General features: G+C 47.7%; 1 protein-coding gene across 1 annotated transcript; it reads right to left on the minus strand.

The window, feature by feature from the left end:
* Positions 1-1252: 1252 nt before the first annotated feature.
* Positions 1253-17743, minus strand: WNT9B (Wnt family member 9B). Its single transcript, XM_061475918.1, has 4 exons — positions 17695-17743; positions 10063-10319; positions 4501-4766; positions 1253-3958 (listed from the first exon to the last, which is right to left on the minus strand). The coding sequence occupies exons 2-4, from the start codon at positions 10241-10243 to the stop codon at positions 3482-3484; spliced, it is 924 nt and encodes a 307-aa protein (XP_061331902.1). The 5' UTR covers positions 10244-10319; positions 17695-17743; the 3' UTR covers positions 1253-3481.
* Positions 17744-25895: the final 8152 nt, after the last annotated feature.

The following is a 25895-nucleotide window of genomic DNA, read 5'->3' on the forward strand; positions in this document are numbered from 1 at the left end:
CCTTTGCTGCTGGAAAGATTCCCATGTAAAGGCTTAAGTGGGATCCCTTTATATCTCCAGCCTCTCATTCCAGTAACTTCTTTGCACCAAGAGGCAGCACATCTACTGGATTTGTAAGTATGCAGCTCACACACAGACCAAATGGAGGTCCAGGTCCTCACATCCCATATTTCCAGGAGGTGGCAGAAGAGCTTTGCTCAAGAGGATGCTTGGTCTTGATTCCTCAAGGAAACATTAACTAGAGGTGATCCCTTCACATTTCACAGACACCAGTGGTAAGGGACCTGGGGACGCTGCCTCAAAGTCCATATGACATGGGCTACACACAAAATAACCCAAGATCGTTTTCAAGTGCTGCAAAGCAGTACCTAATCCTGCTTTAAATGTGCCTTCTTTGCCTGAAAGAGGGCCAAAGGATCAGTTTAGTCCAAATTAACCACAGTGGAAGGGCTTCATTGAGCTGCCTAAATAAAGATGTCTGGTCCCCTTGCCACAAACCTGTCCTTCAGTTCCCACTGGCATCACTGTTTCAGCTGCAAAAGACACAACCAAAGCTGCAAGTTCCACTAGTGTGACCATATTCCTCACTGCCTAAATAATCATCTCACCATCCTTCTGGTCTTGGTTTTGAGTCTGTTGTACAAAACATGCCTCTGACATGCATTTACCTACTGCTCTAAACACTGCAGCATTTGGAGCCAGATAAAGGGTATTATTAGAATAATACTTCTTGCCATGTGGATTGGAGAACTAGCCTACAGATTTGAAATGCTTTTCCTAGGAAATGAAAGCTGTTAGCAACATATATTTCCTTCCATGCTCAGTGCAGGACCAGGTCATTGGAGAAGACTAAAAGACTTCCCTGACGTGCCTGTTCTTGTGTGCTTTTCTCCTCTGCTTTTTACAGGACTAGTGCAGAAGAGTGAGTCTGAGCAAGCCAAAAAGCTTCACTTTGAAATGTGAGACCATCAAGAGAAATTTCCACCATCTAGGAGCATTCATTGTAGTTGCCCTCAGATTGTAACATCTGGGTGTGGAGAACGGGTTGTGCATGCCCAGGAATTACTGGCCAGTGGACTACTGACGCATGCAGCTTTGAGAAAAGCAAGAGGACAAAGAGGTGTCTCCTCCACTGGAGGATCCACCGTGCTTCCCCCCTCCTTCCACTGAGTCCCAGTCCCTCATTAAAAGAGAATGCCCTGTGCGATGGCATGGGATTCCCAGATATCCCTCCCATGGTGTGCTATTTCCATCCTCTCTGATGGAACAAGGCAGTAGCCGTATGGCTTGGGATCAAAAGCGTAGAGCAGAGCTAGTTCCTTTGTCACGTCACCAATGATGCCAATTTTAACTTACTTGGATGCTTTTTCATTGAGTGCTCAACATTGAGACTCATGGGAAGATTTCAACTCTAAAAGGATTAAAGCCAACATGTAAATAATGGTCTGTTCAATATTAAGTTCTTAGGTATTTAGGAGGTAGAACAAAAATCAGGCCAATTAGCCCTATTTGCAGTACTATGCCTGTCATAAGCACTTTAATCCAGTTCAAGTTAACTTGAGCCAGAAACGGGATAAAAAGGAATAAGCCCATTAAAAGACCTGTAGGTAGCCAAAGGGAAGGTCGTAGTGGCCTCTAAAGAGCCAGTTAATGGCTAGATCTGCTCTGAGACAGTTCTTCTCCATCCTTTTATGAAGCAGAAATCAAAAATAGTTGTAAAAAAAACCCAAAAGGACAACAAGGTGAAGACAAAGAGAGTATAAGTTCACACTCCTCACTGCAATGTCATTGTCCAAAGCACAGTAAATGAATGGAGATCCACACTCAAGAGCTGGAGTCGAGATCTGACCTCTCGTTAGGAGAACTTGATCACCTTGAAAACTTGTCCAATTCAGCCTATGGATGAGTCCATCTAAGCAACCCACACCAGCATCTTCATCCATGACATTGCCAATGAATTTTGGTCTGAGTTTAAGGATCTAAGTATTCTTTCCAGCACCAGCCCATCTCCACACAGGCATCCTGCTCGCTGGTTTATAGCCATTACCAGCATCAAGTAAATACAGCAGCTTTCTTATCTCAGAGGCACTCCAGAGCTATTCACAATAAAAGCACTCTGACTGCTGCTATAGGATTAACCAGGACAAGCTCTGGAGCAGGCAAATACATTGCCAAGCACTGTAATAGAGTTCAACACCCAGTTTGTGCTGCACAAATCTGTGTGTACCTGGTGGCTGGGCAGTGAATGCCATTCACAAGACACAGCCAAAAGAAACAAAACAGGTTGCTTATGTTTTGTTCAGTTGAAAGTGAACTAGGTAAATACAGCCCAAAGCCAGGGCATCACATCTGTGTAATGGACTGTGTTCTTTTCCCCCAGGTCACCTTCTCTCCTGCCAGGTGCCTGCGTTATCTCGATATATCTAACTCCCCTGTGCAGAGATTCTCACTCGTGACTTGCAATTTATAAGCTGTCCCAGTTCCTGTGGTTCCTTATTCCCTTTCAGAAATGTTCCCCGTCATTAGCACAGGGCAGAACTGTGGGATGGGATGCACCTTGAGCACCAGGCAGAGTGGTACCCACGAGACAAAAAGGTGATGAGACCAAAAGTTTTGGCTGGGACAAGCCAAGGGAGGGAGGGGGAAAGATGCAGAATTGGCACCGTCACCCTGGATCCACCACCATAAATAACTCCCTGCGGGGCAGCATGCGTCAGAGGGGTCACTTCCCAGACCTCGTCTGAGTTCCTGCAGTACATACACTGTAACAGAGGCAATTCCAGGTCTCCTGTGTACAGCAAGATTAAAACGTGGTTAACACGCACTTGGAGTCTCACATCCAAACTTCGACCTGGGAGATGATGGACATGAGCTCCGTTTGTTTGTAAACTGGCATTTCTGAGGCATAATTCTTGCATCGAGATGAGATTACTCAACAGCAAGTCTTTGAGTTCAAAGCAGAAAGGGTTCAACCAGCAGCCAGAGAACAGCACTGCAGATCTCTGCTGCCAGAGTCATTTTGCCTTGGTGCAGGAACGCAGCTGGCTCTGCTACATCAGGATCCAGTCTCTGGTTAGTTCCTTCCGTGGCCCCTTAATTCAAGCTCTCAGAATTTCAGTTTCACCACCCCAATGCATTTACATAAGCACAAGTTAGAGATGGAGGAGGGGATGTTCCTGCAGACCAGAGTACAAGTTTTAGCTCAAGAGAGGTATTTTTGACTGCGTCAGTGTTTCTGCTGTCCCCACGTTACCCCCACTCTCTGACCCTGCTTCCTGATCTGATAGCTCACAAAACCTCTGGTTTTCACCCCTCATACAGGAGTCCTCCCCAGACTGGAGGATCTCAACATTGAGATAACAGGAGCACTGGACATTTTTGGTGCTTGCCTTTGCCCTCACCCCACAGCAGAGAATCACATCTCTCCCTCCCTACTGCTTCCTTGTGCTCTAGGACTTGCCTTGACCCTCTAGCACTGTCTTTACTGCTTGCAGCTGTAGACAACCTCTTCCTGCATGCACTGCTGGCATTCAACATAGCAACACCACTGCACTTGACAGTGGCAAGAGAAGGTAACCAGCCGGCTCTGGGTGTTATAGCCTCGTCCACAGCACATGCTGTCACAGTTGCCTTCCCGAGAGCAGGTCCTCCCAGCAGTTCCCAAGGAGTATTTGCTGGGACGACAGAAACTAGGGGAATCTTCCACATACACCAGGTCAGTAGAGCGGGGTGAAGCAGGGTGCTTGGGCGAATGGCTGTGTCTCTGGGGGCCAGCCAGCTCCGAGTGTCCCACAGCATCGTTGGTGGTGCTGAAGACCTTGACGGCATCATCGTAGCGCAGCTTCAGCAGTCGCCCAATCTCATGGAAAGGAGAAAGCTGCTTCCAGCATGTCCGGACAGCACATGAGCCAGAGACACCGTGGCACTTGCATGTGGTTTTGAGACCATTTTTCACAGCCTGATGAGGAATGGAAAGGGTAGTCATTATCTGCCAGGACCATAAGCCTAGTTCTGGGTAGAGGCAACACCTCCGATTGCAGACAGACTGGAAGTACCTCAGTTTTATTGGTATTATTCAGTATTTATTATTATTCCCATTTTATGGAGGAAAAACTAAACTCAGACCTGGTCTCAAGAGTGTCAACTTCACCATCTCCGAAGCTTTAGCTCTTCCCAAAACTCCCTATGTCCATGAATTAACTCAGCCATTGAGTTTTACAGCTGTTACCGTGCTGTGCATTGCTGTCACTCAGCCCCTGATACCACTAGAGGAGACAGGATGCTACTCTACCACTCAACATGCAACTCCTCACCCCAGAGTACAGAAGTCTTTCCAGGAAGCTCTCAGTGTTGAAAGGTCCATGACACAGAGGTAGACAGGTCTGATTTGTGAGTAGGGGCCATGAATAGCCCTCTCACAAACAGCCTTAGCTGATGATGGCTTAGAAGACTTGCACCGAGTCCTAACTTCATTCTAGCCCTGCTAGTGCGGCTCCTCACCTTGATGCCGACGTTGGTGTTGTGGATGTCCACCTTGGCCCGCAGGTCTTTGCCAATCCTCTTCTGCCCCAAGAACTTCTTCAGGAACTTGGTGCTGTATTTGAGGTTGTCTCCACAGACTCCCCATTGCCAGGCCTTGCGATTCTCCAGGTCTGGGGAGTCATCGCAGGTGCAGCGCTCCATGCGCCCAGCACTGCACGCTCTGGCCAAGGAGTGGGTGAGAGCAGCAGAGGATACGGCGTAGAGGAAGGCAGTCTCCTTAAAACCTGCACAGGAGAAGCATTAGGAGAAGGTAGGAGCAGAAAAGGCAAAATAAAGTGTTCATCCACCCCAGCGGCCCTCCTTAGTCCATGAGCTAAAATCAAGCACAAGACTTAGAAACACAAAGGGACAAAACTCTTCCGTTAACTGCACACCATGCCTAGCAGAGAAACTGAACATCATGTTTGAAGTAGCTGATGTAGCCTCACCTGGTGGCTGTGACTGATTCAGTATGATGACAGGAGACCACTCATGAATGAAGGGATGGGTGGCAACAGCCACATAGTCTTGGGAGAACATTCAACTGCAAAAAGCAGCAGTCATGAAACTCCATTTGTCCTCATGCTCACCACAGAGCTGATAGGTGGGAAGACAGACACTGAAACCATGCTGGGGCTTAAAATCAGGAAATATTTAGAAGATACTGAAAAATATGTTAAAAATCTGACCTGTTATTTAAAATATTTGTAATTGAGACTGTGCTAGCACAGTAACATTTTGTATGGAAAAAGCACTTGTAGTTTGACTGGAAAGGTTCCATGTTGAAGGATATCATGGGCAAGAAGGACAACTCTCCTGCATGTATGTTGCAGGGAAGAAAACACATTGAAGCAAAAGAACATTCCACATTGGAAAATTCCACATGGGAAACCACAGAGATCTGATCTAGTCTTGAGTTAGCCCTCTGAGCAGAGGTTGGAAGGCACGTCTAGAATTCATCCAGTCCAACATCAAATCTTTCCATCATTCTGTTCCCTCAAAGAATTCCCATCCAGCTGTAATAATAGATGAGACCACTGACTGCTGAGATCTGAGTGAGGTCACCATAAATCTGAGCAGAGAACAGGACAAAGAGTTCTGATAGCTATCAGTAAGAAGAATGAAAAATTGACTAATCATGAACACGATGGAGAGGCTGCATTAGGAACTTCAAAATAGACTTCACAGGAGCTCTTTGGAATTGCAGAGTTTTAGAGGAAAGATCTAGCAACAGTATGGATGTGGATGAGAGTCAAGAAAAGGTGGCGGTCAAGGAGATCAATATAACTGCTTCCTGCCTCACCATTTTAGTTGCTGTGTCACTGGGGCAAGTAACTTGCAACTAAGCTCTCTGGCTGATGATTCCCTATAAGATCTCCTGGGGTACTGGAGGAATAATGAAAAAATGTCACTAAATCATACCAAAAGAGAGGAGAGCATTTTGGAAACTCTTTCCCATACCATATAAAGCTAGCAGTACCAGTCAGCTCCACATACCCTGCTAAATCTGACTTTGTGGAATACCACACTGCTTCTGCTATTTCTGAGCAGTGATGGTTTGGTTTCTCCTGTGGCACTCCATGTAATTGCTGGTCAGGTTTCAACCCACTTGAAATCAGAGACCACTGCTTGTGGTCAGGCCACTGCAGACAGCAGTAACTGAAGATAACAAGCATACTTCCAAATCGTCTCCTTCTTCTCCTCCCACCAAACCTCCTTTTATGGCAAAGGGTCAATGTCACCAGGCTGCCAAATGCTTGTCTGAAAAGTCTAAGATGATTCCTTCTACTTTTTCATAAGGGATTGGTCACCATTTAATTGTTTAATTCACAAGCCACATGAGTAAAGGAAACACTGAACGGTCCTTGTGGGGTAACAGTGAGCAGCAGAGCAGCTATTGAAGCTGGATTTTTAGTGGGACGTAGCACAAATGAGCAGCAATCAGCTTCAACAAGCATGGTTTGAGAGGATCTAAATAGAGGTTTCTCCATGAGTCCTGCGTATCTATCCACCCACTATGTCAGTGGAGATCTTGCCACCACAGCCAGTGGAGCCTGGAGTGGATTCCCAGGCTCTCAGGGTCTGTTTTAGGGATGAGTCACTCTCCTGACCCCATTGACTGTGTTGATAGTGACCAAATGAAATCCTAAACACTCAGTGCAAGGGGAGAGCATCCAAATGCAGATGACTTTCCTGGGCACTTTGGTCACAAACGTCCATCAGAGTTGAATTTCAAGATGCTGAAGCAAACCAGCTCCCTCTGGTAGGACCTTGCACATGTCCAACTCTTCCCCTGAGCTCTCTGGAATTATTTCTTAGCTCAGCTGCCTATAAATACAGAAGGATGTTTGCTGCAATGGCAAGACACTGTTCTGTGGTGTGGTGTGATCTAGACCACAAGGAAAACTAGAATAGAAGGAGCTTAGCCATATGGTGGTTCTGCCAAAGGAAGATGCTCAAGGGCAAAGATTTTACAATGCTACACTAAAGACTGTGTGAGCATTTCAGACCAAGTGGAAGAGACATCTCTGGGGAAGAAAAAAAAGAAGAAAAAAAAGAAGAGAAATAGGAACAAAAATCCAAACCCAACCAAGCAAAACAGGGGAGCCCAGAGGCCTTCTCAAGGTCTTTGGTACCACCTCCTGCTCAAAGCAGGGCTAACTCCAATGCCAAAGTTGCTCAGGGCTGTGTCCAGCTGAGTTCTCAAAATCTCCACGATTGGAAGCTCTCCATCTCTGTGTCAGTGACCCTGCTTTGTACCACTCCTAGATTCTTCATCACATCAAAGAAATCACTGCTTGAAGGTCAAAGAATAACCAACGTGAAGGGAAGAAATGGATTAATGCATGGAAAGATTGCTCATCTCTCCAGAAAGACTTTTTCTGAGTGGCTGGATTTGAGCTGTCTTTATTATAGGTATTTATTTCCCCCAAATGTCCATGTTGTTTGAGATGAAATACTTCTTACCTGACTCTAACAGCAATCGACTGCCTTTCTGATACACCTTGGAAACAAAAATTCACCATTTCTTTTTATAAAGACACCAGCCACCATTGTGCAACAAGATGAAATGTGTCTCCAGAATACATTTAAATCTAACTATTTCCATGGATTTTTAAAGCAGTGGAGAAGGAGCACGGGGCAATTTTGCATGAATCAGTGAAGAGTAATACCCTTCGGTCACAGAAGGATTGTAGGTTATGGAAAAGGACTTTCCAATTGTATCTAGAGGAGTGTCAGTATAAAACAAGAAATGTGAAAATAACAAAGCTGGCATTTCAAAACCCAGAAAGTCTGGCTTTTTTTCTTTGTTTCTTACTAGAAAGATTTAAATAGGAGAAAAAAAGATGGTGGCATCTCTAGAAGCAGGAAAAGCATTTGTGATCCGAATCAGATATGCTAGTGCTTCAGCTGTGACTGTAAGTTAAGTTTTCACCTACTACAAAAATGAACCATCTCACTGAGCATGATTTTTTTCCCCTCTTGCCCTCATAGAACCAAAGACACTTAAAAAGTGTGTGGTTTTCCTCACGCTTTCTCCAACACCATGGCAATATAGCATGATTTAATCATTTTTAAAAGTCCCCATCACTCTTTGTGTGAAAGGAGCATAGCCCATTGTCCGACCAACAATTTTCAAGGCAGCAGCAAGACAGCAGTAGGAATACGTGAGGACCAGATCAAAAGTGTTAGCTGAAAGCGTTCATGTTCTTTGTGAAACCAGCCTGTTTGCAAGGTAATGGAAAACGAGAGCTAATAATTGCTTCCAGCCAACTGCCCTCTCATATAGGAAATGCACACAGCATACTTTTCTGTATTAAATCATCATTTGATCCTTAAGATTGTGTAATAAAAGTTTTCAAACCCTTCTCCTCATCTGCCAAAACAGGTTTTAAATTACAGGTGATATTTTATTTTTGTCAGTCAGGAGTCCCTGGAAATGTTAAGGCATGCCACCAGGAGATAATGAAATGTTTTCCAGCTATTTGAAGATGAGGATTATTCAATTGTCATTTTCAAGTTCTTTGAGGTTGATGAAGGTACAGATGTCAGAAAGACACTCAACATGATCGCAAACTGCTTCTTCCACAGTGCACTAAAAAAGCCACAATAGAGCCCTGCAATGAGGTAAATTTGATGTTGTATGTGCTGGTTTACTAAAATATAAATGTAGAATTTAAGAAAATCTGATAATTTTAAATGGAAATGTTAAAAAGTTGCGATCCCACTGCTAATTAAAATTAACGTTTTCATTTCATCAAAGTTAATAGTGGCTTATTCAGCCCCTTTTTGAAAAACCTAAGCTGCTAAACATTATCAAAGGTCTGAAACTCCATTAGTACTGAAGACTGTAACAGTAAATGCTACTAAGCATTAATGAAGAGCAGAAACGGTAAGAGGCAGCCAGGCGCTGCTTGGCTGCAGACAGGTTTAACAAAGTGCATCTGCATGCTCTGGGAGCTTGTATCAGGAAATTTCGGGGTCTGTCTTCATTCCATTTTTCTCAAGTTCTCGCAATTTGAAGGATTTATTATGCTCCCTCCTACCTCAAATAGAGAATTTATAGGACATTTTCATCCTCTAAAGCATTTGGTGAAGAGAAGCCAGTGTATTTTCTGCCCAGTCTGGCTGAACTGCACAAACTCCAAATCAGTGTGAAAGAGTCTTAGGAGATATTTGTCAACATGCACTGAAATGCCTCAATGCTGATAAACAGCTTTTTCTAACAGAAAATTAGCATTAAATTCTGTATCTGAGAACAGCAAAGATTTACACACAGTGATATCCTAAGAGCTAAAAAGAGTCTTCTCTTAAAATGACCCTTGACGTAAAGCATGAACCCTTATTTTTTCAGTTTCATCCACATTTGACAACCCAGGAAGATGGCAAGTCTAGGAAACTCTACCCTCGGAACAAAATCCACAAGCCAAGGCTGTGAATTTCCTTTTACTTTTCAATCTGTGATAAACTGTGCAGGAAAGATGAGGAGACCTATTTTGTTACCAAAGGGCCCAAACTGTACAGCTGCCATTCTTAGGAAAAACAGATGCTCTGCACTCCCTGGTTTCTGCCCCACTTTGCTTAATTTGAGATCATAGGATCCCAGCCTCCTTTGGGTTGGAGGGACCTCAAAGCTCCTCCAGCTCCAACCCCTGCCACGGGCAGGGACCCCTTCCCCTGGAGCAGCTTGCTCCAAGCCCCTGTATCCAACCTGGCCTTGAACACTGCCAGGGATGGGGCAGCCACAGCTTCTCTGGGCACCCTGTGCCAGCGCCTCAGCACCCTCACAGGGAAGAGCTTCTGCCTAAGAGCTCATCTCAGTCTCCCCTCTGGCAGGTTCAAGCCATTCCCCTTGACCTGTCCCTACAGGCCCTTGTCCCAAGCCTCTCTCCAGGTTTCCTGCAGCCCCTTGAGGCACTGGAGCTGCTCTGAGGTCTCCCCTTAAGGAGCCTTCTCTTCTCCAGGCTCAGCAATATGTATATTCCAGGGGCTACAGAACCAAGTGGGATTTTATACTGCAAACAAAAGACTACCTTGTACCTCGCTTCAGCAGGCTGGTCCGTCCCTCCAGGCTGCAGTTCCAGCGCTCACTGCGGAACTGGTACTGGCACTCCATGACTCCGAGCCGGATGGCATCCCGCAAGGTCTCTGCCAAGCCAGGCTCCCTCCGGCACAGCCTCTTCTGCTTGCGGGACAGCTTCAGCAAGTCACACTGCTTCATGTGCACCTTCCCCTGGGCAGCGTTTGTGGAGGGTCCCAGGGATGGGAAGTGGGTCAGAGCTTCTTTCCCGGTCAAGCTGAAAGGAAGCAGAAAAGGCAGTGAGTGATGGAGGACGGCAATCCTAGAAGGAAAAAGGTGATGGGAGGGAAGGACATTCAGAAAGCTGATGTTCAGGGTTCTTTTTACCAGAAGATTAACCAATACAGATTGACTAGATCTACTATCCCGTCTCCACCACACACCAAGCCAAAGATTAACACTGTGGGGAGAAAGAGAAAATGCACTTGTGTTGTCACCAGCAACCTCTGGTGGGAAGTTTCCTTGACTCCATGAAGAGGACACGTTCACACCCTGCAGCTTTGCTCCCTTCTCAGTACATTCACTGTCTCATACAGAGATTTGGTTTATTCAGTAGTGCTACACCTCTGTGCTAACTCCTTAAAGCATGAACCACGTCCTTCCAGGGTTTGGTGGGCACCGGTACCATGCTACTAGACACAGCTACAGAAGACTTCAGTAGGGACTGTAGTGATAGGACAAGGGGTAATGGGTTCAAACTTAAACAGGGGAAGTTTAGGTTAGATATAAGGAAGAAGTTACTCTGAGAGTGCTGAGGCACTGGAATGGGTTGCCCAGGGAGGTTGTGAATGCTCCATCCCTGGTGGTGTTCAAGGCCAGGTTGGACAGAGCCTTGGGTGCCATGGTTTAGTGTGAGGTGTCCCTGTCCTTTCCAACCCGAACTGTTCTATGATTCTAAGACCAAGAAGGAGACATGATCAATGACCACCTTTCTAGGGAAAACACATCTTTTGCTGGAAAACATTTTAGTACTGAAGAAAATAAAGGAAAGCTCAACTAAAAATGTGTTTCCAAATGCCACAGCAAAGCACGTGTATGTATTTATATGTAATTCAGCTGAAAAATGTCACAAACTTGAGACAAATGGTTTCACTCTTCACAGCAAGAGTGAAGAGTCCGTCCCTTGCAAAATTTATCTCCCTTAATATCTTTGGGCTGCTTGAAAACACAGAGAAATTAATTTACTCTGATGCAAACAACCTGGGAACAGTCCTGCATTTGCACAAACTGATCAGGAGTGCCTCTCCTTATTACCAAACAGGTAAGAATTGGAGAGTGCCTCAACCCCCACCCAGAAAATAAACAGAGAAATGGAAACATCCTAAAAAATCTACTTTTGGACACATCTCACCCCCAATATGAGCATTTTCAGACTACGCCTTCCCTCCTCCAAGCCCTGCTGTTTTCTTTGCAAGTCCACAAGCACTTCAATGTGGACAAACGGATGAGCCAGTTCCTTCTTGTTCCTCTCTCTCAGTCAGGCAAACTGGGCTATGCTGCTCCTCAAAGTGACTGTGGGAGTCAGAGCAGGAAGGGTGGATATGGAGGGATGCAAGCAGGAGCAATCTCTGAAGCACATCCACAAAGACACCTGGCTGTGGCATCCCCACCAGCGGTGCAGCGACTCCCCATCACTTTCAGTGCTTGAGCAAACCCAGCCAGCTGGAGATGGACATGAGGTAGCAAGCTGGTACGATGCCAAACAAGCAGTTCCCAAAGGCAGTGTAGGAAGTGAGATTCCTCACCTCTGCACCATTATCGGGCTCCTTGTAAAAGCATGGCTCTTTCATGGTGCAAGCAATTTTAGTCCTCCACATACTTGATATTTTAAACATCTATTTCCGAGTTAGATGTCTAGATCTCTCTGTAGTCCGTCCAGTCTACCCAGGCATGGGGATTATAGCACAATTCAGCTGATCTAACCTCACAACACTTCTGCCTTCACTCTCGCAGTAGCCTACAACCCCCAGATGCACTCACACCTCCATAATTAGGAACAAGTTCCTACAGAGATCGGGATTCATTCCATCAGATCAGCGCACAGACACTGCTCTCAAAACCAGTGGCTCAGGTAACTTTCAATTTAGGTCAGGAGGCAGAGAAATAAAAGGAGTTGCCCAAGTTTGCTTAAACAGGGGAAGTTTGGATTGGACATAAGGAGGAAGTTCCTTACTGTGAGGGTGCTGAGGCACTGGAATAGGTTGCCCAGGGAAGTTGTGAATGCTCCATCCCTGACAGTGTTCAAGGCCAGGTTGTATCGAGCCTTGGGTGACATGGCTTAGGGTGAGGTGTTCCTGCCCATGGCAGGGGGGTTGGAACTGGATGATTTTAAGGTCCTTTCCAACCCAAACTATTCAATGATTGTAAGGTCCAGTGGCAAAGCTGGGAGCAGAAGCCACTCTCAAAGTCCCAACAAGCACAGCTAAGATTACCCATAAAAGCAAACCCTTGCAAACTCTGACTGTAACTGTGTTTTGTTATGGTAAAACTACCATGGGATCAGATCAGCATCACAGTATGAGAACATTCTTACGAGATTAAATAGAAAATATGCAGATATTTGCAGTTAGGCAAACTGCGCATTGATTTTAGATGATTTAGGGTTTATTATCTACAGATCGTATGGCAAAAAAAAGAAAATAAACTCTTTGAATTAATGCACACCTGCTAGCAATCTGAAAGAACAATAAGGATCTCCAACTTTTATTTCTCCCTCCTTTTCTGCCTAAGCACTTTGCTAAATTCATCTATTTCCTTTAATCTCCTTCCAGCCACATTCCAGCTGCTTAAGAAACTTTTAATGAGAGCCTGTTCCTGTGCAATGCCCAGTGTCCTCTGGATCTGAAAGATCTTAAAAATCCCTAAAAATATGCCTTTTCTACCTCTCCCAAGTCAGGAGAAAAATCAAAGGGAGCCACAACAGTCCTCCATATCTGATTTCATGGGCCTTTCATGTTCCACAGAAATATCTACACCCCACAGATAACTGCAACAAGCATTCAGGAGAGGTGAAAGAGAATATGGGACAATGACAGATCAAATCAAGGCCACTGCAGTGCACAATAGGTCCTCGGCTCTACTTTCTCCCTGGCAACTCAGTGGAATAGAGTTTTAATCCTTTCAGAAGCAACATTATTTCATCCTCAATATTCATCCCTGGACAAATGGATGGCCAGCAGCAGTGTTGTAGTGCCTTGACTGTAGGGAATGATCTTCCATGCTTTGTACCACCTGCTGTCTGCAGAGAAGGTGGAAGAAATCCCCAAAGAAGCATCTTGGGATAAACTATTGCTCTCAAAGGTGTTTTACCTTTCTCCATCAGAGTTGTCATTCCAGACCCTCTTTATACCTGCGACCCTCCAAGTTTGCTGTCAAGCTTTCTGCTCCTCACAAAGAAAAAAGGCTTGAATTAAAATCTCAGGTGAGGTTTACGTGAGGTTACGAGTTGGAATCCTTTGCAAGGAGCTTTTCTGCTTGCTGTGAACCCTTTTTGGGAACAGCAGCAGATGATGTATCCAGATATAGCCTCCTTTTAAAAAACCAATTCTCCTTAAACTCCACAGGGAACAGCATATAAAATTCTTCCATTGGAAGAGATGGCTGGTTCGGGACGAGAGGTATGGCACGAGGATTTAGCTGGGAACTATTGCAATCAGTGCGTATGCACCCGTTCACTCTAACTGCACTGGGTTCTTCACCCATACCTGCTCTGTGCCCCCACAGACTGGACATCCTTGGTTTATATCCTTCCCCCTCTTGCCTCAGTCACTGAACCATCTCCATGTAGCTCCTGATTTCAGGGCAGTGCCTTGCCTGCTGCTGCACAGCCAGAGCAGGACAGCAGTCTGGTTGATCATTCCATGGGAGATCTAACTCAGTCTAACTCTGGGGCTGGCCACGCTCCTAACATGAAACACTCCACATTCAATGGGACGATTTTATAGGAAGCCTGATACCCTGACACAGTGACTAAAGAGGATCTGGGAATGGAAGATAAGCAAAAAGCATCTGTGAAAAGCCTTTACCTATTCAATGCATCTGTAGCCACACATTGGCTCTGCTGTGACAATCACTACAGACTCTGTCTTTTCAAGTCTCATCTGAAAGCTGCCTTCCTTCTCCATTTCTGCTCTCTTTCTGTTAATACACTCTTTAAACATCCCAGCATTGCGTGTCTCTGAGAATGCAAAGGAAGATGCTGTAACAAACCCTCCTGATATACTGTACTTGGAGGAAGGATTATTCAGCCTGGAAGTAATACAAGTACTTGTTTTATCAGAAACACCTTCAGAAATCTTTCCAGGGTCAGAACTGGACAGCAGAGACCCTGTTGGTAGCAGGTTCATCAGGGACATGCTTCAATAACAGCTACCAAAGCAAACATAGGAATGTAGGTAACTGGGCTAACGATGAAACCCAAAGCTTACTCAACATCTCTAGAAGGATACAGGGGTATCCCTCTAGGGGATACAGGGGGTGGACAGAAGGATGCAAGGATATCCTTCTATCTTGTATACCAGGGGCATACAGGTGAGGACAGCATTTTTGAAGGTACCCTTATTTACATTAAGATGTCATTTAACATATTAAGCTCTTTTCAGAACTAAGCTTCAATAGACCTGCAAACCATGTGTTGTTTTTACTCTCTAAGGGCCCCTTCCATCATGAAATGAGCAACAGTTGTGTCACTGAATTTCACGGAGCAGAACTAGCTCCAGAGGACACAGGTAGGCTGAATTAAGAGGAGCTGTGAAGGCAGACAGCACATGGAAGCCTGGTGCCTCTGTACCTACCACAGGTACTCAATGACGAGTTACAAAGGAAGGCTCCAGCAGACCTGGCTGCCTACATTGCACAGGCCAGACTGGGCCATGAATGAGACATGTTGCAGCCTGCTCCATGGAGGTCTCTCCAGGAGAAGGCTTTAACCAAGTCTGTGACTCCCGCCCATCCAACAACATCCCACCTGAGCTGGGTCTCTTCTGTATTCTGCCCTAACTCTGGGAAGAGATCCTCTTACACCCTCTGAGGAGCTCTTTGCCCTCCAGCACAACCTAAACTACTTTCCACTTCGTGAAACCCAGCCCCTAAGAAGGCAACAGGAGGCTGAGAGCTTTCAGTGAGGTGTAGAGAGATTCCCACCCAAGGATCCTGAAAGCAAAAGCACTGCTAGGATGAGGAGGGAATACCTTAGAGGGGCTGCAGCATGGGGGAGACTGAAGCAAAGGTGGAAACAAAGCAAGCACGAAGGAAGTCAAGAGGGGTACACTGCCTGTGTACCAGGGAGACAGCCACCCCTGGGGTCCTGCATCTAACGAGCCAGGCAAGCCCAACACCACCTGAACAACAGCCGGACCACACTTCATGCAAAGCTTATTTTCTCCCCCTCTCCTGTAGGCTCCAATGTACCCCTCTGTGGAGCCAGCATTGGCAGTTCAAGGTCTGCTCAAGCATAGCCAGTGCACTGACATCAGATAGCTAACAACCCCAGGTGATGGGAATGTGCTCTTCCAAGGTCTGCCCACAGCTGCCACCAGTGTAAGGCTGTGTTAAGTATGGCAAGGCTTAATTCTGTATATTTATAGATCATCTTCATCCTTGCTCGGCCCTTGGACCGTTTCTGCTGGACTACCCTGGGCTCTCCTTGCCTTACCTTGGTCCTGATGGAATCGAACTTGGCATTTTCACTACTTTCAAACAGCAGTATCTCACCTTTGCCAAAGCCACTGTATGCAACAGAAAGGGCTCAGGTCCTCTCTTTGCAGATTGGCACCCAAAAGCCTCCTGCACCTTTTATTAGATCTTCAGAGGTTTCCTCAGTTAAGTGTTTGGAAAGCAAAGATCTGGCTCCTGTGCATAAGTCTCTCCTATTCGGCAGAACTTAGAGGTGAACTGCTGCACCAGGGCCTAAGGTCCCCTCTAATTCAGTAGTAATTTAGATGCGAGATACTTCCAAACTAAGCTGTATCAGGCATTCACATCAGGACTTCTGGATACTGGAGTTCCTCTATGTCTATGGGCTCAAAGTAAGCACCCATGGATCACATTATTCATCACCACCAAGCACCCAATGAGTTCTTAGACTTCGGTTTCCTTGTGATTTTTCAGTGGAGAGGTGAGAATACGCAGGGCAGCCCTGTGACAAACCCCTCAAGGAAAACACCTTTCAGAAGTGGAACTGCAGCCTCAGATCCTGAGCTAGGCACCATCAAGAGGCAGCACAGCCAGATTTCATGCCCAGGAAGCAGCTCCTATCAAACACATCCTTGTCACAAGATGAAGAATCAGTCAGGTTGCTTTAAGAGCTTGAGCAATAGTCAGGGACCACTTTGTGTTAGTTATCTGAGAGGAGGGCACAGAGACATTCACTTCCACTAACTACAACCCTGCGCACGTGTCCCTGTAGCTGGAAAGCCAAACACTCACCACAAGCCAGCTCCTTTGTAGAGCATGTGTACATACACACCATGAATGACCAAGAAAGGTAGGGTCCTCCCCTGGCAGCAGGTGCTTAGATACGAGTTAGGCTAAACAATACAATTAATTAACTTAAAATCCATCTGGTTTAAGGAAGCTTTGCAGCAGAAATGAAATACCAATCATTGCCCTATGTAAGCCTACAGATACTTGCCAGCAAATGTAAGAGGTGTCTGGCACCTGATGGGAGGATCAGTAGGGAGGGACCAAGACCCTTCAGATCTGTCTTGGGTGTTACCATCACTCACAGCAGTGTCTGAATGCATGGGTATTTGCAGCTCCCCTACACTCCCTGGGAGATGAGCACTAACAGCCCTACTTAGCACAAGAGAGTCTGAAAAACCTCCCTGAGAAGCAGCTGACTGAGAAAACAAACCAAAACCCGTCTCCACGGGAAGTTCTGCATTGACCCAACCTATTAAAACCCCACCTTTGCCTTTAACCCAAACAACCTGAAATGTGAGGGGAGGACACGCACCCAGGAGCGGTCGTGCCCAGGTTTATCCTGCACCCTATCCAGGCTGAAGCATCAGTTCTGCCTCCCTGCGCCCCAGCGCACCCTCTGGCCCTGGGCTGGCTTTGAGCCCCGCAGCACCCACATGTCACCCAGACCTCTCTGCTGAGCCCGGCCTCCCTCCTCCCACCTTCTTCCCTCCAGGGAAGCAGCCTGGAGCGGGGTGTCACAGCCTGCAACCAGCCGGGGCTAATTCGCATCCTGAACAGAAACGGAGCGCGCTTCAAGCAAGCAAGTTTTGATCCCGGTTGCTCCCAGCATCTTCCAGCCCGTCCCTGCGTTCCGCTGCCCACACGTTGGCCTTTCCTTGTCCCGTTTCTCCGCGGCGCTCACACCCAGCACCCTTTCTCCCAGCCCTTTCAAACTCCACAGCTCCCCGCCGGACCCCGCTCACAGGCACCCGCGCAAGGGCGCAGCAGCCGCGGAGCAGCACAGCATCCCCCGACCCTCCGCGCTCCCTCCCCATCCCTGCACTGTCCCGCGGACCCTCCGCGTTCCCCCCCCCCCCATCCCTGCACTGTCCCGCGGACCCTCCGCGCTCTCTCCCCGGGTCCCTGCGCGGAGGCGGCGCCAGGGGCCGATCCCCGCGGGCGGTGCTGACCCGAAGTAGGCGGCGGTGGGTGGCGGAAGGAGGAGGATGATGCTGATGATGAGGATGCGGCCGAAGGCGCAGGGCATGGTGCCGGGCGGTGCCGTTCCGCAGCTCACTGCGCGGCCGCCCGGCGCCGCGGCTCTTTAAGCGGGAGGCGGGGCGGCCCCCTCCTCCCGTCCCGTCTCGTCCCACAGCCGCCGGGCACCCCCGGGGCTCCCTGAGGACCCGCTGGCCCCCAGAGCCCTCAGGGTCTCCGTGCTGGGTCGCGCCCCACCAGGTCCCTCCATCCTTGCGGGGCGCGGGGGACAAGCATTGGCAGTCCCCGTGGCAGCTTCGGGATGCTCGACGGTGCCATATGGAACAGTATATAGGGAATATCCTGCTGCCAAAGTTTACTGCCGCCTTTGACAGCTGCGGGCACCCGGTTATACAGCTAAACCGGTGGGTTAAGGAAAAAACTAAGGAGGCACCTGCGGTGCCTGGGCACCCAGCACACACCTGACCTATTTCTGCTTCTGCCTAGGCTCACTGCTCTAATGTTCATGGACATACCAGGGAGATCCCATGCACAGAGCATGCTCTCACAGACATATATAACCAAACATGCATTGCACAAGCAGACATCTCATAGAAAAGTCGGTGGGAAGGACCCTCTGGAGGTCTCTAGACCATCCTCCTGTCCCTAGGCAGTTGCTGTCAAACCTAGACAAGGATGGTTGTGTCTTTGTCCTATAAGACCTCCAAGGATGCAGATGTCCACACCTTTCTGGGCATTTGTCTTACGGATGCACGACCCTGCAGGGTAGGCACTATTTAATGCCGAGCCTGATCCTCTCAAATGCAATTACGCACTTTCACAGAGGAACTCGGCAACAAATAACCAGAACCCAGTGTCCATTGAGACAAATGTTAGGGAGGTTTAATCCCCGTGTTCTGAAAACACTCCCATAAAATCAGAGGACTATGGAGACACGTACGTGGTAGGGCTCCAGATAGGCAGGTAGCCAATGAAGCCAATCCGCCCAAGCAGTAAGTGAGAACGGCAGTTTTGCTGAGCTGGTGGTGCACTGCTGCCTTTCACACCCTCCTTCATAAGGTTTGCCTTGCAAACAGTGTAGAGGTGTGTGCAAGGTTGTGAAACGCAGCACTTCCCAGTCACACTTAGGGAACTCCAACTGGACCTGTAAGGGCTCCCATCCCTGCAGCTGCATCCTCAAATGTCTCATGATGGGGAGGGAACACTGAGACCTGTTCTCTGTTACCGACACCAGTGTTGGTCTCCAGGGTGTGCTTGGGCTGCTGCTTCTTATTTGCCTACACATGGCACTTTCCCAGGGTAGGGCATCTCTATAACCTGCCTGGATGGTGGAGCTGAGCTGTCCCACCTCCTGCCTGCACAACCCTGCTACAAGGGCATTAAGCCTTCAGCACAGGGGACAACAGGAGCGGTCGTCTTGACCCCAGACCTCTCTTCCTTCTTGGCTTATTGGGGAGCCACTGTAGCAGGGCCTTTTCCCTGGTGTCTGAAGCAGAGAGGAAGGTGTCAGGAGAGATGCTGACCAAGACAAGTTGGTTGTAGAGGTGGGCATGAAACAAGCCATGAAGCAGGGATATGGGTGCCTTAGCGCATGGGTCAAGTAATGCTTCGTGCTGACAGCAAGAGTGGGAAATGCTTTGCCAGAGGCAGGGCTGAGGCTCGGATCTGTTGAGGACCTTGAAGGAGCAGAGCTTAATACATCAGTGAAAGGGAAAGTAGTTGAAAATAGGAGAGCAGCAAGGGCACTTGAGACCTGTATGGTGAGAAGAGTGTTTAACAGCTCTGCTTGTTCCACTGCACAGTGCAAGGCCCAGGATTAGGCTTCGCCATGGAGTTCATAAGCCAATGAAACCCATAAAAAACTGGAAAAAGAAGAATTGTTTTCTGTCCTGGCATGTTGCGTTACCCCAGTTCCTGGTAGGGATGCTTCAGGACTTGACGTTGTAGGTCTCGCTCTAGTTACATTCATTTATTTCAGAGCTGATTTGATCTGTGCTGTTTTGAAAACACTTTTAGGGGCATTTGCCACAATGGCCGTATTTCTGCTCAACCAAATAGTTTTCTGGGTCAACTGCTTTTTGCTCTGTTCACTCTCCTATAGCCATTTGGGCAAGTATCTACATTATTTCACACCCATAGTTTACATAGTCTTTATCTATGGCATTTCAAGGAGCTTTTCACTGAATTGCACCCAACTTTATTTGATTCACAAGAAAAAGACATATATTGTAAGATTTTGGAGGAAAGATATTTTAAGGGATTCAAGAGAACCAAAGAACTCCTCTCTCACAGCAGTGTCAGTGGGCTTACCTGGACCGCACCAAACATCCTAACTCCAGTCCAGTTCAGTGTGCCTGGACTGCTCAAGTAGTGAGTGATCCCTGCCTGTGGTTAGGAATCACAGCCATGGGCAGCTTGGCAACTGCCCGAGTAAGAATTGCATTCATCCCTTTGACAGAGCCCAGAACTTCTACCTGAAGAGCTGTAGCCCTCCTTTAGTAATGCCATCATTCACCACCTTTGGTTATCTTCATCACATTTCCCTGCTCTGATTCTCCTTCATTGTCAACGAGGAGAGCAGAATAGCACCTATACCAGATATGTTTCCTGTCTTGATCTCTTGCAGTGATTCCTGATGTCCTGCTCTCCACTGTGACCGTGCAGATTTGAGATGATATTTTTGTAGAAGGCTGTACTCAATTAAATGCTTATTGTCTATTGGAAACTCATTGTCCATAAAGAGAAAGTGGGAAATTAGCTCAGATATAGACAGTTACGCTGTAGACATCCTCCTATCATGAGACAGATCTCTCCTCCCATGCCCCATTGGGTTGCAATATCCAGGGAAAATAGTGGTTTTCCCATCAGCTTTAGGGTAAGGAGTAAATAAATCCTCAGCTCACCACAGGTAATATTCTGGAGCACCGACTGCTTCTGATCTTAACCCAAGCATTGCTTTACTAACACTCAGCTGGTCCCTTATGGAAGATTTATGTTCTTCCTTAGCTTATGCCAGCAGGAATGGCAAGAAACAGCAACTGTTGTCTATAAGCAGTGTGATTTCATGGAACTTTAAGCTGAGATCCAGTCCTCCTCCCATCTCAGGTAGGAGTACAACAGAACTAGGAAAGGGTTGGAGAATTACAGCAATACTGATTGAAGACAGAGAAGGGCATCTGTAGAAGGAGCTACTGAGTGAGCTGGGGTACTTCACTTTGGAAAAGAGACCACTGATGGGGATACAATAGGGATCTTCCAGACCAAGTGGCTGATAGAGGGTGGACAAGAACTTACAGCTATTGGGGCATTAAACCAAGCCAGCTGGTGGCTTTAAAAATAACAAAACCAACCCCAAAATGCCCTGGATGGCACTCTTCACACAGCCAAGATGCTCTCACCGGGAGCTGTGGGACTGCAGGATACACCCTGTCGCAGCAGCCAGATGTTTGCATGCAATTTAAGGAGAAATCAAGTAGATTTATGGGAGAAGAAAAACCCCTCAGTGTTACTAAACCCATCAACACCACCTTGGGCTGGGGAAGTCCCTAAGCTGCAGATTCTTGGTGTCTGGGACGTTTTTCAGGAGGAGAGCCTCTACGTGCACATTCTGTTCTTGTGCTTTGCCCAAGGAATCTGCCTTTGCACAGCATCGCTGCTGGGCATGAGCCAAACTGGAAAATCTAAACAGAAAAATGGGAAAATTGGGAAGTGGATCAAAAGAAAACTCAAATTACAGAGATGGCAGAAATGAAAGCAAGGGACATATCAAAGCATCAGAAATATGCAAAACTGGGAAGAAAAAAGGCAGAAAGGAACCTGATGAAACTCCTTTGGAAATGTTCGCTGCTCCCTGATGGGATCCAAGTAGCTGGTGATGGCTCCCTAGCATAGTCTTACCTGGAGAGACAATAGGATCAAGGTCTAGTAGCTGGGTCCACAATCGCCTCTAGCGGTAGGTAGCAGCTACATCTACCCTCTTGCACAATGGACAGAAGCTTGGCCAGAGCAGGGTGACACTGCTGAGGAATCCAGTGGCCTGTGGGCCCTCATGTGAGATGGGTAGAGGTAAAAGTGAGAAACATCAGCAGGAGTCTCTAGAGGACCTGAAGGACATCTTGCAGTCTTGAACTACAAGACATCAGGGCCTGCCTGTCACCACAACAGCTTTGTGAGGGGTGCTTTGAACTGCAGTGTGAGCACAGCCACCTTCACCATGCTATGGTGGATTTTCCAACCTAGACCCCAGTCTGGACCTGATATAAACTGAAATCCTGGATTTCCACTTCCTTTGCTAGTAAAAGGCCCCAGCACTCTAAGTCTGTGCAGCAGTCCAAGAAAAGGAGATGGAATGATCAGATGTTCTTCAGGCCCGGGTTGAAGTGAGCCTTCTTGACGTTACTCATCCAGATAAAATGGTGTGTTGGGCCACCCAGGAAGGCTGGTGAGACTGAAGTCCAGTGATGAAGCATTCAGAGTCAAAATGAAGGGCCAGCACAGCCTGCACAGCAGGAGGACAATGGGTGATGGTTTTAAACTTAAAGAGGGGAGATTCAGACTAGGTATAAAGAAGACACCTTTACAATGAGGGTGATGGAGCACTGGCACAGGTTGTCCATAGAGGTGGTAGATGCTCCATCCCTGCAAGGTCAGGTTGGATGTGGATCTGAGCAATCTGATCTAGTTGAAGATGTCCCTGCTCATTGCAAGGGGGTTGGACTATGTGACTATGTTTAAAGGGAACCTTTAAAGTTCCCTTCCAACCCAAATGATTCTATGATTGTTCAAGGTAAGAGACAAGAGCAGGGTCAAAGTAGTTCCTGTACCCTGGAGGACCCAGTGGAGCTCACCCATCCCTGGTCACACCAACCCAGTCAGTCTTGCTAAGGTCCTAGGAAAAGGCCAACAGCTCAGAGGGGCCTCCAAAGAGGTGTCTTGGATGGATGGAAAGAATATGATCAGAATTCATATTCAAGCAGTCTACGAAGAGTTGCTGGGCTCTAACAGGGGAATCTGAGGATGCCAACAAGACAAACTGAATCAGTCGAACAGCTTGGTGCTGCCCGAAGAGGAATCACTCTCCCCTTCTTTCTTGTCCCCTCTCTGCTCCCAGCAGCAGACCTGAGCACCCTTTTACACAAGCTCTTTTTTGACATACTCTGCATAATCAATGAGCTGAATCAGTCCATGGAGAGCTCTGTGGGCACCAAGCTGGTTCCAGATCGTCTCAGACCCACATGTGGCCTGGTAGGCAAACTCTTCAGCCACAGCATGAACTAGGTGTTAGACCCCTGCTCGGACTGAGCCCTGCACTGTCAGCATCTCAGCTTGGGTGAGCTGAACCTTACCCAAAGTGCCTTGAGTTCAACTCCAAAATCTCCAGTTTGGTCCGTTGCCCAGTTACCCTGGTGTGCCTGCAGCTCCTGGTGCTGCAATGGGACAAGCTGATCATCCTGCAGGTATGAAAAACCAGTTATTTCCAAAGACCTTAACACACAAACCATCAGTCAGGTGCATTCTGATAGATGAGTCAGGTTTAGGACAACCAAATTCTGCTCCTTACCCATCCTCAGCCGGTGGGACCACATTTCAAGTCCTAGATCATATTTGTACCCATGTAGCTTAACAGATGCTTTCAGGAGTTGTGTTTTGAATCCTCTGGGTTTGCTTTAAACCACAGCTTCCTGGCCAGATTGTGTGGGATAGGAGCTAAGTGCACAGAGCTTCCTTTTGCTGCGCACTCCAGAAACTGCTCAGTGAAACAACCAAGGAAGACAAAGAGCAACGCACAGGAGCAAGAAAACCATGAAGAGGGAAGAAAGAGCAAATGTAGCTGCTGGACCTGAGGGTTCTGAGAGCTGGAATGAATTATTGGCAGCCTCAAATCAATCATCTGCTATTTCTTAGGCACATAAATTAAAGTGGGGTAGAGCCTGGGAGACTTGGAGGCTAAACACTGTGCTGAGATGAATAGGGAAAACAGAACAAAGTTCAGCCTGGAGAAGAGAAGCTGCATGGAGACCTCAGAGCAGCTTCCAGTATCTGAAGGGGGGCTATAGGGATGCTGGGGAGGGACTCTTCATTAGGGACTGTAGTGACAGGACAAGGGGTAACGGGTTAAAACTGAAACAGGGGAAGTTTAGATTGGATCTAAGGAGGAAATTCTTTCCTGTGAGGGTGCTGAGGCACTGGAATGGGTTGCCCAGGGAGGTTGTGAATGCTCCATCCCTGGCAGTGTTCAAGGCCAGGTTGGACAGAGCCTTGGGTGCCATGGTTTAGTGTGAGGTGTCCCTGCCCATGGCTGGGGGGTTGGAACTGGATGATCTTAAGGTCCTTTCCAACCCTAACTATTCTATGGTTCAAAATTTGGGTAGGAAGTGTTGAGGTAATGCACAGCCCAGGGAAGAAGAGGGTTGAAAACATTACTATTTAAGCTACAGCTTAACAAGAAAACAACCCTTTACCCAGATTTGGTAAACTGGGCTCTGCTCTGGGATTTCCATTGCCTTCCCTTTGCAGGTGGAAAAACCTGGCAGCATGAACAAGAGTGGTTCTGACTGTCCGAGGGGGGCATCTCTCCCTCCAAGGATGTAAAGGTTAAATTTGCAACCTAACTATTTAAAACCGGACTCAATGAAGAGCAAGCCTGAGTCCTGCTCTAATCCTAGAGAGCAGCGAGCTGCCAGGGCTGGGTTTTCTCCCTGCGTCCCATCCCTCGCCCTGCTGCCGCCTCATTGCCAGCAGGTGGTACTGTGCCCCCAAGGATCGCGCAAGGAGCAAGGCTTTTCCAGGAGCAGTCTTGTTCCAAACAATTGGCAAAGGTGTTCGCTGTGTTTCTCTGCCCTACCTGCTCACCCTAGGCTCCTCTTGTAGCCTTCTTCTGCCCCAAACACTTGCCCTGTGCTCCTGAGGCATGAGGAGCGCATGGGGGTTTGCTTGCAGGGGATGCTCCTATCACTCCTCAGTGGCATTAACCACATTAGTGAGTGTTAACTTGGATTTTGCTTCCCCTCCGTCACCTGGACCACTTCCATCCCCGAGAGCTGGGGGAGATGAGATGCGAAGGGCTAGTCCTGATGTGTGGTTCTGCATCCTCTTAGCTGGGACACCAGATGGACACTGCCAGGTACTCAAGGCCTTGGGGAAGACGTTTTCAGGGGGATAATCTGCTCCCTGGGCTTTGCTGAACAGCCCAGGTTTGTCTGAATGGGACTGGGAAAGCATCACATGCAGCTGAGCGCCTCAAACTACATCACGAAAGGACGTTACCTCCTACCGCTGCATGGTCAGCCGTGGCAGGACCACTGGATGGCACTGTCCACCGCACTCCCAAGCTCTCCCGGCAAGTGACCCCCATCCTATCATGCTTATTCCCGGGGTCACAGAGCACAGGTGTGATGCAGCCGGTCTGTGGGGTCATCAGCACCTACACTGCGTTTTAGAACCGTCTTCCTTTAAAGATGGTCTTTGAGAAACTGAGAGATACCCGCTGGTTGCAAAAGTAGGAGCAGGACACAGTGCGCCGAACATTCCGGTCCTGATCCACAAAAATACAATCTCATGGTCATAGAAACAGGAATCCGCTCCAACACACAGAAAATCTACACATTCCTGTGTGCATCTTCCATCAAAAACGGGGTAACAAAAGGAAAACTGTATGAAGGTGACACTGATGTAAATAAAGGTTATTCCACACACACACACACACACACCCCAATGGCTATTTTTAAAGCAGCTCAGCTGTGATTCACCACTTAGCCCCACAAACAGTATACCTGGATAACTGAGGGGGTAATCCCAGCAGGGGAACATGTGGCTGTGGCCACACTGCAATAGAGAAATCGAAGGCAGAGGAGTCCCCAGAGAGAACCAGAGGAGCCTTCATCCCTTTATCTGCACAGGGAGCACTGTGGGGTGGGTACAGAGAGGACCGCACCAGCTGAGGGATGCTCCATATGGCCTTCTTGCCTTGCTGTGGAACAGAAGTCGATGTACAGGGATCAAAAATGAAGCTCCAGTAACTTTTCAGCTCCAGCTTCCCCTAGCAATAAGACCTCCAAGGCTGGCCCACTTGCCAAGCTGCCCGACAGGAAAGATGCTGCTCACACACTCTGATGGGTGCCGATCCTTTTATTTTCCCCTGAGTACAGAAGGCAAGAGTGTCCTCAGGCACTGC

Source organism: Pezoporus flaviventris, unplaced genomic scaffold (assembly GCF_033815535.1).
Source record: "Pezoporus flaviventris isolate CSIRO_AGI_PZ_B2104156 unplaced genomic scaffold, CSIRO_AGI_Pfla_v1 ptg000091l, whole genome shotgun sequence".
NCBI classification, from domain to species: Eukaryota; Metazoa; Chordata; class Aves; order Psittaciformes; family Psittacidae; genus Pezoporus; species Pezoporus flaviventris.

Bases quoted from the DNA above. Each gene is read 5' to 3' on its own strand.
- WNT9B (XM_061475918.1), bottom strand. From the start codon at position 10,243: ATGAAGCAGTGTGACTTGCTGAAGCTGTCCCGCAAGCAGAAGAGGCTG. The intron at 4,767-10,062 runs GTACAAGGTAGT...TCTCCTGTGCAG, and splicing joins GACCAGCCTGCTGAAGCGAG to GTTTTAAGGAGACTGCCTTC. The intron at 3,959-4,500 runs GTGAGGAGCCGC...ATTCCTCATCAG, and splicing joins ACACCAACGTCGGCATCAAG to GCTGTGAAAAATGGTCTCAA.